The sequence below is a fragment of the Thermobia domestica genome, chromosome 2 (genome assembly GCF_964235325.1).
Source record: "Thermobia domestica chromosome 2, izTheDome1.hap1.1, whole genome shotgun sequence".
In the NCBI taxonomy this organism is placed as follows: domain Eukaryota; kingdom Metazoa; phylum Arthropoda; class Insecta; order Zygentoma; family Lepismatidae; genus Thermobia; species Thermobia domestica.
This window is the reverse complement of record NC_137455.1, coordinates 22,683,221-22,698,791: the sequence shown is the minus strand read 5'-3', so window position 1 is coordinate 22,698,791 and position 15,571 is coordinate 22,683,221. Positions and strand designations below refer to the sequence as shown.

Sequence of the window (15,571 nt, the reverse complement as noted above, 5' to 3'; positions counted from 1 at the left end):
AAATCGGCGCCCTTGGGGAGGGCAATTGACCTCACTGCCCTCCTCAATGATGCCCCCGTAAAGGATATTGTCTTCCATATGACATGATCAACATGAGTATCACTAGTATAGAAATTATTCTTCGTTCTATGCGTTAAAAGTCAATTTTTCTCGCTTTTTTGTTGCAAATCGCTATGGTAGAACGGTTTCTTATGTTCTTGGATATTCAGTGACAATCCTGCTTCAACGTCGCCGTACGTAGAGAAGGAAGTGGCGTTTCCATTTGGTTACACATATATGCCTTCATAGTATGTACTTCATATCGTTTCATTCTTGCGCATGGTCACTAACAACTCACAAGAAGATTACTTTGTTAAAAAAAATAACAAATATCAGAAGGCACGATAATCCCTTGGGGCAAATGCATTTTGGCTTCTCATTCTCTTGTTTCCTGGCACTAACGGACTAGTTACCTCAAACACAGCCCAAAAGGATATATCATCTGCTAATATGCTCTCCATTTCGTAAGGGATTACGAGCGATAAGGTTCCAATAGGTCCCAAGGGTGTAATGCGTACCACGAATTTCACATATCCAGACTCTCCCAGTGGACTATTTATCGTCCACAAAAAGGTTCCAGTTGGAAAGCGATGGTCTAATAACTGGCGAAAAATGTAAATTGAGATAGGGTTATTATATGAGCCAGCGCTGAAAAAGAAGGAAAAAAAAGTTCTGGAATTCTGGTAATAAGTAGGTCCTATAGATGAGATATTAAGGGTCAGATTTGCCACTTCTACATCTGACAAGGTTCCAAGTTAGTTGACTTCAGCTCTCATTCCGGTATTCTAGTCATTTTTATTTCTTTTTCTTTCTTTTTTTTTTTTTTTAAATAACGTTCATCCCATGCATAGTTATGAATATTAGAATACACTTCTTTTTGTGCCTAATGAAAAATAATTCCAGTTTAGACAGCGCGTTTGTATGTAAATATTTTTATAGTGTAGAAAATGTAGATATAAATTGTTAAATGATATATAATATGCATAGTTACTTCTGCATACCCAAAAATATTCTTTCCCTACGTTCTCTTTGTATTCATTGAAATGGCGGAATAGGGGGGGGGGTTGTGTTCGGGTTTCAATTTTTTTTTTTTTTAATGGAAAATCAAGCTTGATTCGGGCATCAGTAGGTTACAATATGAGTTAGGAAATTAACATGTGTGTAAAATTAATAATAATAATTATTTCACTCCGTAGGCTGCTGCGTGAAGTCAATTCCTAGTTACCTGATGGCAATACTGATTCAGCACTTATCGAAAAGCTCTATGTGAACACATTAAAAAACAGATACTATCTTAGACAATTGTACAGTGACGAAGTTAGTACTCTTTTTTATATAAAAAAAAATAAATCCTCAATTCTGGTATTCGTTATCGTGTGTTTGTTATATACAAAATTGTTCATTTTTATTATTTCATATCTATATAAAGCAGTAAAAGAAAAAAAAAACATTGGTGTTGAAACTGCTACAGAAAAATTACAAATTGCAGTGCTAATTTTAAATTGTTTCGCAACTTATAAATACTTAATTTAATCAGAGTACACTGAATTCGACCTAAGTAGTGTTGAACAGCCAATTCAATTACTAACAGAAATTGACTTCAACATTTTTGTAGATGGATTGAACACTGGGAAACAGATTTTTACAAAATTTCTACACGTATCTTTTACAGTATTCTTGAAACTTAATGTAGAACAAGGTTGAATAGATTTTTCGTTGAAAAAACTTCTTTTAAAGATTAATTCTCAAGTTTCTCCAAATTTATAGCAAACAACTTAGAACAGGATTAGAATTAATTCTCAAGATAATCCAAAGTTGGTATAAACATTGCGCCTCAGAGTATATAACATCACCATTAACATCACCACAACAAAAGTTTGTGAAAAAAGTTTTCTATTAGATTTTTTTGTAGAATAGCAAATAGATCTAATCTTCCTTGACGTTTTTTTTTTTTTTCATTACACACCGATAATGTAATGGTCACCAATAAGATTTGTGATCACAATCGAGATTAAAGCAATGCACCAGGGCCGCGGTGACTCAGTGATTCCCTCCCCGCTGGTCTAGTGATTAGTACATGCACCTTTGGTGTACTAGGTCCCGGGTTCGATTCCCAGTGGGAGAACATTTGGAATTTTAACTGTCCTCGATGTTTCTGTGTTTATGTTCCTGTTGTTCTAAGTTCCTGGAAAAGCAAGTTAAACGAGTAAAAAGCGAGTAAAATCTTAGAAAACTAGTACTAAGTAGTTACATAAGTTAATGAGAGACGTTCGGTGAATCAGTTTATTTAAAAAGTGATAGAGCGTTCATCTCGTGTGTGGGGTCTCTGGTTCTATCCCTGCTCAGTCCAAGTGAACTTTGTGGTAGACAAGCAATGTGTGCGTGGATTTTCTCGGGGTTCTCCCGTTTCCTCCCACTTTCTTCATTCCTTCATTTCTCATCATCACAGTCTCCTATAGCCTACATAGCATAACCGTGGGACGTAAAACTGAAAGATTTCATTTCATTTTAAAGCAATGCAGTAATGGTTTACTCTTCAGAAAACATTAAATCGCATAGGCCGTCTTGTTTTAGAGTAAATATATCAAGAATCTTTGAAAATTGAAAACTGCTTTACATAAAATAAATATTTATCACATTTTGTTCTAATTGTTTGAATTTATATCATATAGCTTTTTTCTTAAATCACTATAATTTCACCAAAAAAGGAGGGATTCTCAAATTATACACACAATTCAGTCTCTCTCTCTGTCTCTTTCCCACTCTTCTATCTTTTGTAGCCCCCTCCCCTTTTCCTTCCATCCTGTTAATCACACGAGCTGCTTACCCAAATGAACACACAGACACCAGCGCGGAACATTAGCAACTGTTAACTTTGATACATGGGCGCTCAAGCGGTAAAATGAATTGTGTTACAAAAAGAACAGGAGGAGAATGAAAGCGCCAGTTAATGAAAGAAAAATCAAAAGGATAAAGGAAAAAAAAAAGAGATCATTAAAATGTCAGATATACAAGTACTAAATAAAGTTACAAACGCAATATTACATTTGTAACTTAATTGCGAAGTTTGTTGAGTACAATTCATTTGTTGTAATATATATACCAGTGTGTTCGTTTGTGAGATGTATTTATTTTTCTGTAGTATGATTTTAAAATGTGTGAATTTTATATTCTAATATATCACATTGATTTTCAGATGTTATAATTTTCGATCTATATACAATTACAAGATAAGCGTTATTTCCCTTACGCGCCACAATCACCAGGAATCTCTACAAAATAATAATAATAATAATAATAATAATAATAATAATACAAAATATTGAAATTTTAAGTATGTCGAGAAAATAAAATGTTGAAACTTTTTAAACAATTTAAAATTGTGTAAAACTGTATAATTAAATATTTCATATAGGAAAAACATATTTTAACAAAGCTTTACCCAAGATAATGCGAGTGTAGGGACCAATGGAAGTCAGAAATTGAGTACATTTAATAGTGGTACATTCCTGTCCAAAATTATTGTCGCATGTTTATAAATATGTTGTTGTAGGAATATAATTTGATAACGAATTCGACCGGTATTTCTTACAATATTAATATGTGTATAATCGGCAAAGACATGTATGTGGAAAATTTCATGTCAAAAGAGCAGTAAATAAGAACAATAAAACGAAAATAAAACTTTCTTGTCCATTTAGCAACATTTTGTTTTATTCATTCTAATTTTCGTATTTATAATTCTTTTCCTATGAAATTTACCACAAATATACATTTCTCGATTATACACATAGTATTAAAAGTGCCTTGCAAAAATCAATATCAAATTATTATCTTACAAGAAAACCATTATAGATGTGCGACAATAATTTTGGACATGACTGTACATATTTTGGGGGAACTGGAGAGAGGAAGCAAATAACATGAGCAGTGTATTGTAAAGGGATTGGTACCAATACAATTAAAAGGTACTGAGTGAAGTTTATATTCTTGATAGTACTTTAATGTCTGCATCGCCACTCGTGGAGACCACATTCATATAGTAAAAAAATATATATATATTTGATTTTTCTTTCAAATGTGACCAATTTCATCTTAATACGATTATCCAAAGGGAGTAATATCACTTTAAAGTATCATAGTATTTTTGTGGACACTCTGTATATTGAGATTCTGTTTCACATTAAACCTAACAAAATACAGCACTTTCTTCCCAAACGTACTAAATTAATGTGAATCTAATTTTCGAACTTTCAAATTTTAAATACAGAATCATTTGTGTATGTAGGCTAAAATGTCTAATTGCTGATACATCGAAGATATTAAAGCCTATCGCTAAATTGATCACTCTAATCAGATATCATTTCTTTTAATTTGTTTTGTCTTTCCAAGCTAACATATGGGTGTGTATCGAATATAAGTAATATCTAATATAGTATTCTTATTGTTTTTTTTTTTTTTTTTTTTTAATTAAATGAAATAAGAACACAGCATGACTAAGACGTCTACCTAAATAATTGTAGGTTTGTTCCTCGACTTGCGTCCTTTGTTTTTCAGAACAGTTCTTTTTCCTGATCGGTGAGATTATAGTTGTCAGAAGACAATGGACGCCCAGTCATCGAACTGCTCAACTTCATCAAATGTCATGTTGGCTCCTGTTCAGATCTTGACGTGGCATCTGAGGGGAAACAAAACCCTCACAGTTACAAGTGTCAGCCAAATTAATGCAGTTCGAGACCAGGTTTTATATAGACGACGTGCGTCTAATATAACTTCCCATATCAAGTAGCGTCTTCTTAAAATCCTTTTTATTTTTCTCTTTCAGGGTGACCTAATACCGTTAGCTTTTCGATGAAAACAGGATGACTCTGCATATTTCTTGTGTGCCAACGGAATTTTAGAAGTACTCACACACTCTACCGTCAGAAATTAAGTTTCGTCCTGTGATGGTATTCATGTCACATACAAATTTTCACTAAAGATTTCACACCTTCTTTAACAACGTTTGTTAGTTGATTGGTACAGTTTTTCAGACTGATGCCGTTCTTGCCTTTTGCTTTGTATGCAATTGCCGTATGTCAGTTGTGGTCGACATTCGATTAGAAGTACATACGTAATTGAGTACTACATACGGGAATACTTTGCATAACGTTGCTTTTGCTCCAGTGCAGTTTTATATTATTACACATATTTCCAGTAGGATTGCCAGTTCAGTTCTTTTTTTTTTTTTAATAAGAAAACCAGTAGATGACACGTCTACATTTTTTCTTTTTAGTTTAACGTGCTACAATTATGTACCAAGGCTAAGGAAGACGGTGCTTATGAGATAGATGATAGTATTGGAATTAGGGATGGCCTTTTTCGAAAAATCTGTTTTTCGATTTTCGGAAATTTCATTTTTCGTTTTTTTGTTTTTCGCTTTTTCGAAAAAAAATCGTTTTTCATTTTTAGTTTTCGAAAAAGTATTTTTCGAAAAAAATGTGGCCATCCCTAATTGGAATGACGAAAGTAGAGAGATTGGGATAACCACGAGAAGGATTATACACGCGGTATTTGTCTACGACAAAGTCCACTTGATAGAAAATGGGATCCCACGCGCCAGAGGTAAGCGCTCTATCACTGCCCCACCACGGCCCCATGCATGTATAAATGGAAATAATGTTTAGACGAGTCGAGTATAGGCTTCTGATACGTCCATATTAACTACAATTGAGAAATGGGAACAAAGTGGCTCAGTGGAAGAGCGCTCACTCCTGGTGCTAGAAGTGCCTAATTCGATCCAAGACCATATGCGTTTTTAGTTGACTATATTGTCCGGCTTTATGGTGGACAAACACCGAGTGCGCGGGTCTTCTCGGAGTTCTCCACCCTTTCATTCATTTTTCATCATAACATTCTCCTTAGCCTAGCCGGCATGACCGTGGGAGATTTCATTTATGTTGTTCGTGAATTTTACTGGGCATCTGTTTCCTCCCACATTTTCATATCATTAGTTTCATAATCTTTCACTTTATCAATCATCCTTATCCTATACCCTATAGAGAGCATAGCTATGGACCGTAAAATTGAAAGATTTTATTATTTATCGCCTTCTTTAGTCTTAAGCATAGCCGGCCCCAGAGAGGAGGCGAAAAATAGTTTTCCCCCTCCTTCCCCAGCAACACGGGCACAAGTACTGCAAAAGTCCGGTGAGACAAAACTGATATTTTTTCACCACTTATTTCCAGGAGACAATAATGGATCCACACCTGGAAGGGCATAATTGTGGGACGCAACATTGAAAAAAAAAAAAAAATGATTGAGTGTAATTTTTTTAAATGTAATTCTTAAAATTTTTAACTAACGGTATCAGAAAATGACACCACTGGTTATTGTTAACTTAAAAAAATGTCCACATGTCGAAATAACAGTGCACATTTTCCGTTGAATACTGAGCGATGGAAATAATATATAACTTTAGCTAATTTCCGTGAGACATAAATCACATAGCTGCAACCTGAGGCACCAAAGAATCATGAAGTTGAAACGCCAGGGTCACATCAGAATTTGATTTCTGTAATACTCTATATACCAGGGGCTCTCAACCGTTTACACTGACGCACTACAATTTGAGAAACCTTGCACTATAGCGTTCTCGAGATGGAAGTATCTATGATTATATCTACCTTCCGTGGAAGCGATTCAGAACCGTGATTTTTCCCAGCAATACATCCCAGATATTAAAATTTTTCGAAGAATATTTGCGAAGTGTATAGGGTTGAGGTTAGGCAACTGTGGTGCCCAGTTCGCAAGCTGGCTCCCTCCCGGCAATCCAGCGTCAGAGGAAGATGCCGTTCAATCAATGTATGAGCCCATTCGTGAAATGTATTTTCTTAAGGGCAAAGCCATGTCCATTGTGGAAGGAAAGCGAATGGTTTTATGCAAATTTCACTGCTCAATGCGATTATATTATTTCAGAAAACTTCTGGTATATGAAGATAATATGTTTATCAACTTTTCAGTTTTCAGTGAAACTAATGTTTGTTATTATTAACTTCTAATAATTTTCTTTTATCATTTACAGAATACAAACGTCGAAGATAGCGCAGGATTTATCAGTGATCTCCCACTCCTGAAATGTAAGTAGATTTTGTTTTAAAGTTAAATATTTTAATTAAATATTTTAATTACACAAATGTATTGCTATATTATTATTTCATAAATAACAAGTAGTCTATTTAATTAATATGTTCTTAGGGATAATTTAGAAATTTAAATGCCTGAAAAAAAAAAAAAAACTAGTGTTAATCAAGGGAGCAATAATGCACAGGTCTACCAAAAATGTTGTGTGGACAGGATTTGAGCATTTTACTTTTAGCTGAGTGCTCTGTCATTGAGCCACCAAGTAAGCTAGGATTGTTGACTGACACTATCTTTAAATCGCGGAGTTTAGGTTAGCTTCAAATAATGCAATATACTCAGTTAAATCAGTAAAATTATAAAAATCATTGACAAATGCACTGTCACGGTATCGATGTTTAAATTACAGTGAAGTGTTAAACTAGGAACAAGTTAATATTAAAATTACACATTTATCCTGTTACATTTGTGAGTACGGTACTGTGCTAAATCAACGATAGGACTTGCTTTCAGGTGTTGCTAAGAATATTTTGGCTAAGTCCCTATAACTCAATTAAAATGTTCCTACTTTTTAACGAAAAGTCTCTACGGGAAATTATTATAAATATTAATACTGGATCATGCGTTACAAATACCAGTATACATAACTTTGCTACATAAAATTATGCAGTACGTGTCTGTACTAAACTTTTTTTTTTTTTCGGGCTGATGTTTCCTGTCCATTATTTTAAAACATTCAAAGACATTCCTGGTAATTCATATAGAACTTTTTTTCTAACGCCACTGGGTTTGAATCTCGTAAGAAAAAAAAACGAACATATATATATAATACTTGGTTGTGGAGAAATATATGCTGATGGTTAATGTCGAAAGCTTTACTCGATATTATATAACTCGTGCTCGTGCCCTGGCTTGTTCATTCATAGTACTCGTGTTCTGGCTTGGTATTCACTTATAGAACTCGTGAACTCGTACTCTGGTTCGCTATCCACTTACAGAACTCGTCCTTAGGCTCACTCTTCACTTACATCACTTGTTCTCACACGGACTTGGCTCATTTGCTGAGCTCGAGGCCGATTGAGTCCAAGAGATGGATGGGTTGTCTTTAATTGAACCAAAAACCTTTGACGCTCGAGGTGATTGCTATTCCACTAATCCACCGTGCCCTCAACCAGGTAATAAATAGATTTGATCTTTGATCAACATTACTTTTTCCGCCATTAATGTTCATTTCTGTATTCTTTCCCTTGCGTTGTGAGTGGAAATCAAAAGTCGAAGCTTCTATATCCTACCTTCTAATCTGAGCTGAACAATACTCTTGAGGGTTGTTAGGAAAAAGACGAAAAAATAATGCCTATTCTGACAGAAAATTGGCCTGGCATTTGTCTGGGGTGGCTTATTCAGTGAAGCATTATGGCTAATTTTTTAGCAGGAGAAAAATGAGAAGAGACGATACAAGAAGGAAAAAATAGGGGAGGTATTCTGTTGAAGTAACATCTGTTCGCGCAACCAAAGTCCAGCAAAAGATTCTGCCATTATAGGGAGGGGGATAGAAGAAGATATTAAAAAGAAGGAAAGAAAAAAAAGAACCCAATATAAAAGACTAGAGTCCTTAGGGGGTCACACGAAACACATATTCACCGCAAAGTACCGATTATACACTACATTAACCGTCGACTAAAACTCCGGGTGTTAGAACTGGGTGGTCTTTCTAGGGTCGATTTGCATAGACTCTACCATTCAGAGGCGTGAAGAATTAATGGGGGATGTATTATGAGACAAGGGAGAATTCTGTTTTGTTGGAGTGAGGTTTGTCAAATACTGAAAGAGGTGGAGCTAAAACACTCCCATTTCTTTACCAATCGTTCGTCATTGCTTTTTAACTGTCTCTAAACGTTATTGCGCATTAATTCAAAATGGAGTAACATCTGGATGAAGAGTTTTTTGCCATATTTTAGAAGTAGAAGCTCGTTCTAAGTGTAATTATTAACTTGTACGGTCTATGGAGTAAATCAAACGGAGTTGGAGCAAAGCGTACATTTCCTCATAATCGACTTTCTTTGTAAACATTAATAAACAAAGCCCTGGACATTGATTCGAAACATATTAATCAAAGACGACATCTTCCGGTAAATGTTGAAATGAAAAACCACACAACTTCACATCACTAGAATACGACTTGATACTTTCTGAAACTCAGTGATGCCAGGTTCTGTGACAGAAGTCCCTCCAACGTTTGTTAAATATCCCTCATACTCGAAACAAATGTCTGTACGTTCAGAGGGGAAAAAAAAGTCGGGTCTTCAACACCAGTGATGACGTCAGGAGATATCCAGGGGGGGGGAGAAAATCTCTCGGGTTCATATTCCCGATCGTGCTTAATGTGGATTACCAATATTTTTCGCAGTACTACTTTCACCTCCCGTGTGTTTAAAGTCTCCCTCGGAATGTGGCTGGGAACATTTTTACTACAAAAATCACATGTGCCGATTAAATCTTAAAACTGGAATAAATAAGTTTAATAAATGGTTCAAAAGTAACTAAAGTTTGAAATTCGAACTTCTAATCGATCAATTTTATGTGTAGTAATCACTTTCAGATTGTTCACTTAAGGGTATATGTACTCCCAAGATGGTGTCCGGTATTTCCATTTTCAAAAGTTGGTAGACCTAACTTCAAATTATATTACACAAGCCCAAATATTTCTAAGGATAAAGGTTCCAAATAGCCATAATAGTGGCAAATATACGTGTATCTGAGCAATAAGTGAAATTCGCCTAAAATATGACCCAAAAAATATGCTCTTAAATCACTTTGGACCCAAATATGGCATAAACTTAACATATGGTTGAAATATGCATGTATGTGAATAATAAAAACCGTATTTACGATTTCACAAGAGTAAGAAGTGTGTTTATATTTAATTAGATATGTAAAAAAGATGTCAGGATATAAATATGACATGTCATTGCAATCCGACCGTTACTTATCACATGTCATTGCAATCCGACCGTTACTTATCACATGTCATTGCAATCCGACCGTTACTTATCACATGTTATTGCAATCCGACCGTTACTTATCACATGTTATTGCAATCCAACCGTTACTTATCACATGTCATTGCAATCCAACCGTTACTTATCACATGTTATTGAAATCCGAGCGTTACTTATCACATGTCATTGCAATCCGAGCATTACTTATCACATGTTATTGCAATCCGAGCGTTTCTTTTGACATTTCTAAGGATAACTATAATCAAAAATGAAATATTTTAGTTTTACGTCCCACAGTTATGTCCTATAGAGTAATGGAGACTAATGGTCAATTAAATGATTACAAAAGTAATTGCTAGAATGAAAATGTGGGAGGAAACGGGAGGAGAAGAAGAAGAAAACCCATGGAGCCACAATGTTATTTACTATAAATTCATGTCCTGGATTAGTTGGTTTAGAGTTTAGTGATGAGCTCACTCATATACCTGGTAGTCTGGGATAGAACCAGGCACCTCTCATACCAAAAGTGAGCACTCTACCATTGAGCCACCTTGAATTCCCCTCCCTCTCTCCAAGTGTTATTTCAATGAAAGTTCCCAAGTATTTCACGGATCATCCTTATGAGATAAGTGATTCTGGAAGTAAAGTTATTTCTTTTTTTTTCTTTCTTTTCTTCCGTGTTTGCTTCGTTTAACCTCGACTTCATCTTCGAGAGACGAGACTGACAACACAATATGCACATTGTCTGTTGATTCCCTGTGTTGACAAAAGAAAAGAAAAATCGCTTACCGCCGAAATCATCGCTCTGTGGTTGATCCCACAACCCTTAATGGATCCAAGCTTTGGCAAAAGTCTTCTTGTCAGACAGAGCAGTAGTTGGTCTTCTCTCTCTCTCTCTCTCTCTCTCTCTCTCTCTCTGTAGACTCATCTTTTGGCATATTCCACCATCGATTTCCATAATTAGCCTTATCAGACGAGCCTATTTGAAAGAATATCCTCCATTTCCGTATCCTTCCCATGTCCCTCTTGCATTTGTTCAGCTCCTCATCCGCCCTCTATACTCTTTACTCTTCAGCCACACCAACGCTTTTCAGCTGATAGTGCTAATGCCGGAGGAAATTTCCTTTTACGTCAAAAGACGAGATTGGGGTTTTTGGATGCAGGGAGAAAGGGAACGGAATGAGGGGTTTGCATGAAGAGGGGGGAGGGTTGTGGTATCTTACGTCGTCCATTTTCACACCCTCTGTTCATCATACTGGATACGTGTGTTCTTCTCTGCAGCCTCCATGGGTATTTTTTAAATCTTTTTTTTTCTCTCTCTCTTATAGTAGTAGTAGTTGTTGTTGAAGGGAAGGAGGGTCGGTTGGTTTGAGATTCCCGTGCTTTCAATGAACTGGCGTTGAATATGAACTCTCCGTGGCTTCGTGTGAATTCACAAGAAGAAACTGGGTTGGCTATTTTGTTGCAATAGATATGCATTCTCGTCCTTGCTTCGATTTACATGAAAGTGCTTGTGGTAATTGTTTACTAAAGACATTCTATAAAAGTGACTGTACAAAATATTTGATACTACCAATAATTTTAACGATAAAAGAGTTGAACAAGAATTTTTTCTGGCTATGTGGTTAATCCTTAAAAGCATTTTGATGCCAATTGGCATCATAGTGAATTAATAATAACGATATTCTTAAAGTGTGTACATTAGCGAATAGCGCACGCCGATGCCTTGTGGCACCAATGGCATAGGTCGGACAGAGAATGTCAGAGAGCATCAAAAAGCATATAGAAAGCACAAAACGTGCACATTTGATACTTGTAATTTTTTTCACAACTTTTTTTGAAATAATTGTTTTGCAATCTTCCCTGCTACATGGATTCTGCTGATATTGCTGTTTTCACTGGTGTAATACAACCATGACGCCTATCCTGTAACTTGATACCTCAGAAGTAAAAATATAGATAAGTCATATTATTGGATATTATTTACATTTATCTACGTAATTCTTAAAGAAAGAAAGAAAGAAGAAAAAATAATTTCAACACGACCAAAATTAATTCGTGCAATAAAGCGTTAACATTGTCCCTTCCTCACAAGAGACTCGCATTCGATTCCCGGTTTTACATGGTCCTTTAATTCAATGCTCTTGGAATCGAGAGCGCCACAATGGCTCAATGGTAGAGCATTCACCCCTGGTGCATGGGGTTCGTGGTTCGATCCCAGCTCGCACTAAGTGGGTTTTGTGGTGGACAAACATCGTGTGTCGGGGGGGGGGCGCTTTCTTGGGTTCTCTCGTTTCCTCACACTTTTCTTCATTCCACTTCATTCGTTTCTCATCATCACAGTCTCCTTTAGCCTAGCTGGCATAACCGTGGGACGTAAAACTGAAATATATTTAATTTCATTTTCGAATCAAACCTGGACATAATAATACCCAATAAAATTATTTACTTGCTCTATTAATATTGTCATTATTTCCATCTAAAACAGGAATAAATCATTTTACACGATATCTACTGGGAGTTTGCGCTCACTATGCTCTTGAAATCAAATGCAGATTAGAAATATGTATTGGTGGCACATATAATTTTAAGCAAATAGTAGTAACATCGAAAATGATAATAAACTTCACGAAATGTACTTGCTTCTGACGACGCCCATGTTGCATACTCACCAGATAACATCTTTGATCAGTAACTTGAATTTTTTTTTAAGTTTCATTTTTCTTCTTTCTCGTTTCACTACTTTAGAAATTGAGGATATTGGTCAATTAATTGATAAAATGGAATAGTCTGAAAAGGAAGGGGAAAGTTTGAAAATGCTTGAGGCAAAAATCCCAGCGTCTCGACGCACCGTTTCGTAAACGGTTCTCTGTACTCGGCATGAAAGGGGAGCATATTTGAACATGAGAGAACCCTTATGTATACTGCATCTTCCCCTGTAATAGGGATTCCCCAAGTCTAGACAATTTGTAGCCAGAAGGCACTGGCGTTGCCAATGGTGATTCTGTATTTCTTTTCCTTTTGAAATGGGGGGTGAAATTGTTGAGGAAACGGAGTTCAAATATGGCATATATAAAAATGTATGAAGAAAAATATTCGTGTGTGAAATCGAAATTGGGTTTTCAGTAAGGGGGAATGAAGAAATACTCTCAATTTTCGATTAGTGGATAATTATATAAACCGGAAAAAGGAAGGAACTTGGAACTGTTTTCCGCCATGATGAGTAGATTATAAATCAGTATATGCTTCACGAATTTACTGTCATAGAAAACGCAAAAGTTTAGATTCTAATATTATAGAAGGATTTATTAAGACCAAAAGAGTAACACGTTCCAATATTTATCTACTCGTCACTGACTGGCCTCCTGGTGATAGTAGAAATTGGGCAGAAAGTGTTTTGCAATTTGCGGGAGAAACTCTATTAATTCAGATTAAAGAATCAAATATGTTCAAGGATGGATGAATGGTGAAAATGTATTGGGAGCTAAGAATATGTTAGCTTTGCTCTTTTTTTTTTTTTTTAATTCACGTTATACTTTTAAACAATTTTTACTTTAGAACATTTCTTGTTTGTTACAATACTTACCGTGTTACTGATATTTTCTATTGGCGTCGCTTTTCTTCCTCCAATACATATTAAATATTTAAAAACAAGTTCACTTTTAACCGGTTATTCATCTATATTGGATGGGCCATTTTGTTTTACACATATTGTTTTATAACAATTTTTAGTGGCATAGTCGACCTTGGCTTGCTTAAGCTGCAACTTTTAAACCTTATTCTTCTCAAGAGGCCGAAAACGAAAACGAAACGAAAATGTATTGTTACCATTAATTAATAAATATGCTGCGTGCAGTTCCAGTTTGGGTACTGCAGCTCCATTAGGAATTTCTCTTACTACCTTAGAAAGTATTTCTTAAGAGTTGCGTTACTAGGTTCAAATTTACTTTAGGAGGGCCTACCTATGAATATAATACAGCATGATTACTTTATGCCATAAAAAACTACAGTGCAAAAGATGCTAACCAACGTGTGCTAGGTGGCAAGTATAACGCGAGAATTTGTATATAACCAAGTCAGGGCGGAAGTGCAGGCACGTTAGGAATGATGGATACACGTTTAAACGAGGATAGTGAAGAAAAGACTTCATAGGGCCTATAGCATATAATAAAACATGCTTTGCTTTGTGAAATTTCAGTGATCAGTTTGTGCACTACATTCACATAGAATTTCATTTCATCATCCGTGGATTTCTTTACGGAGTATGACATGTTTTAAGAGCAAACTTTGCATTTCGTATTTCTACCTTATTATACATGTGAGTGGTAAGATTCTGGTATATTTCGAGTATTTATACGGTGGTATTCTAAATAACATAATGCATTTCTTCTGTAAATTTTTACAAACTTGTTTACTTAAACGGGACAACACCATGTCCTGATTAATGTTGAAAAGAGTAAAGTGTGTATAAATAGAGTTCTTTCTAAACAGTGTCGGTTCTTACTATTAACATCCCTAGTGGTGGATCTAGCCCGGGGTCGGGGGGAAGCTAGGTCCCTCAGTTTTTTGAGTGACAAAAATAATTTAAGGTATTATTTATATATTTTTGATAGTTTATAGTAAACTCATTATATACTTTTCATAGTTCGGTTTCTGGTTAGCCCCGTCAGTTTTTACTTTCTAGATCCGCCCCTGCATCCTCTCTTCGGTGTTGTTTTGAATCTACCGAAAAATGACTAAGTTAAAAAAAGGCGGTTGTTTGTGTATCTACGCGTTTTAGAAGAAAAATCATTATAATTGTGTCAGTTTCGGAGACTCTGTTCACAACTCTTCAAAAACTACGATACGCTGCTGACACAACGTTTGTCCTTGCAGTTTGCATTAGTAAATAATAATGAAACTACAACAATTTGTACTTTCTCGATTCACAGAAGCCAGTACCAGTTGTTCAATAAGCAAATTGGCAGAGGGAAAACTGAAGGGAGGGGTGGGGCGGGGGTGAAAAGACAGGAAGAAGAGGAAACTTCTTTAATAGCCTTCCCCTTCCTTCCCAATTTCATCTTCCAACACCATCTTAAAAGAGAAATTAGGCTTTAATTACTTGTTTGCTGGTTAACTAACTATTCATGTGAATGGAATGACTATCAGTGGTTAAATCAGGTGTTCCTACATTTTCTGCTTCTATTTAATCTGTTGTGTCATGAATATTCAATCATTTTTTCGTCTTCCCATAACCAACCAACGTTTCTCCCAACAACTGTCATGGACATGACTCTTTTTCGAGAACTGGTAATGCAAATTGAATGATGCAGAGCATTGTCTGTTCAAAGCTATACTTTCTTAATTTGCATTTCTGTCTTTTACTATTATTGTTGTTGTTATTTTAAAATGTTTGATGTCTTCCAAGTTGTTAT

At 35.6% G+C, this 15,571-nt stretch overlaps 1 protein-coding gene across 9 annotated transcripts in view; it reads left to right on the top strand.

The window, feature by feature from the left end:
* TfAP-2 (transcription factor AP-2) overlaps positions 1 to 15,571 on the top strand; it is a 1,022,457-nt gene that overhangs the window by 806,354 nt on the left and 200,532 nt on the right. For all 9 annotated transcript variants that reach the window (XM_081740097.1, XM_081740157.1, XM_081740115.1 and 6 more), the window contains one exon: positions 7,103 to 7,157. In XM_081740097.1, the coding sequence (XP_081596223.1) occupies positions 7,103 to 7,157 (55 nt within the window). The remainder of the gene's footprint in view (positions 1 to 7,102; positions 7,158 to 15,571) is intronic.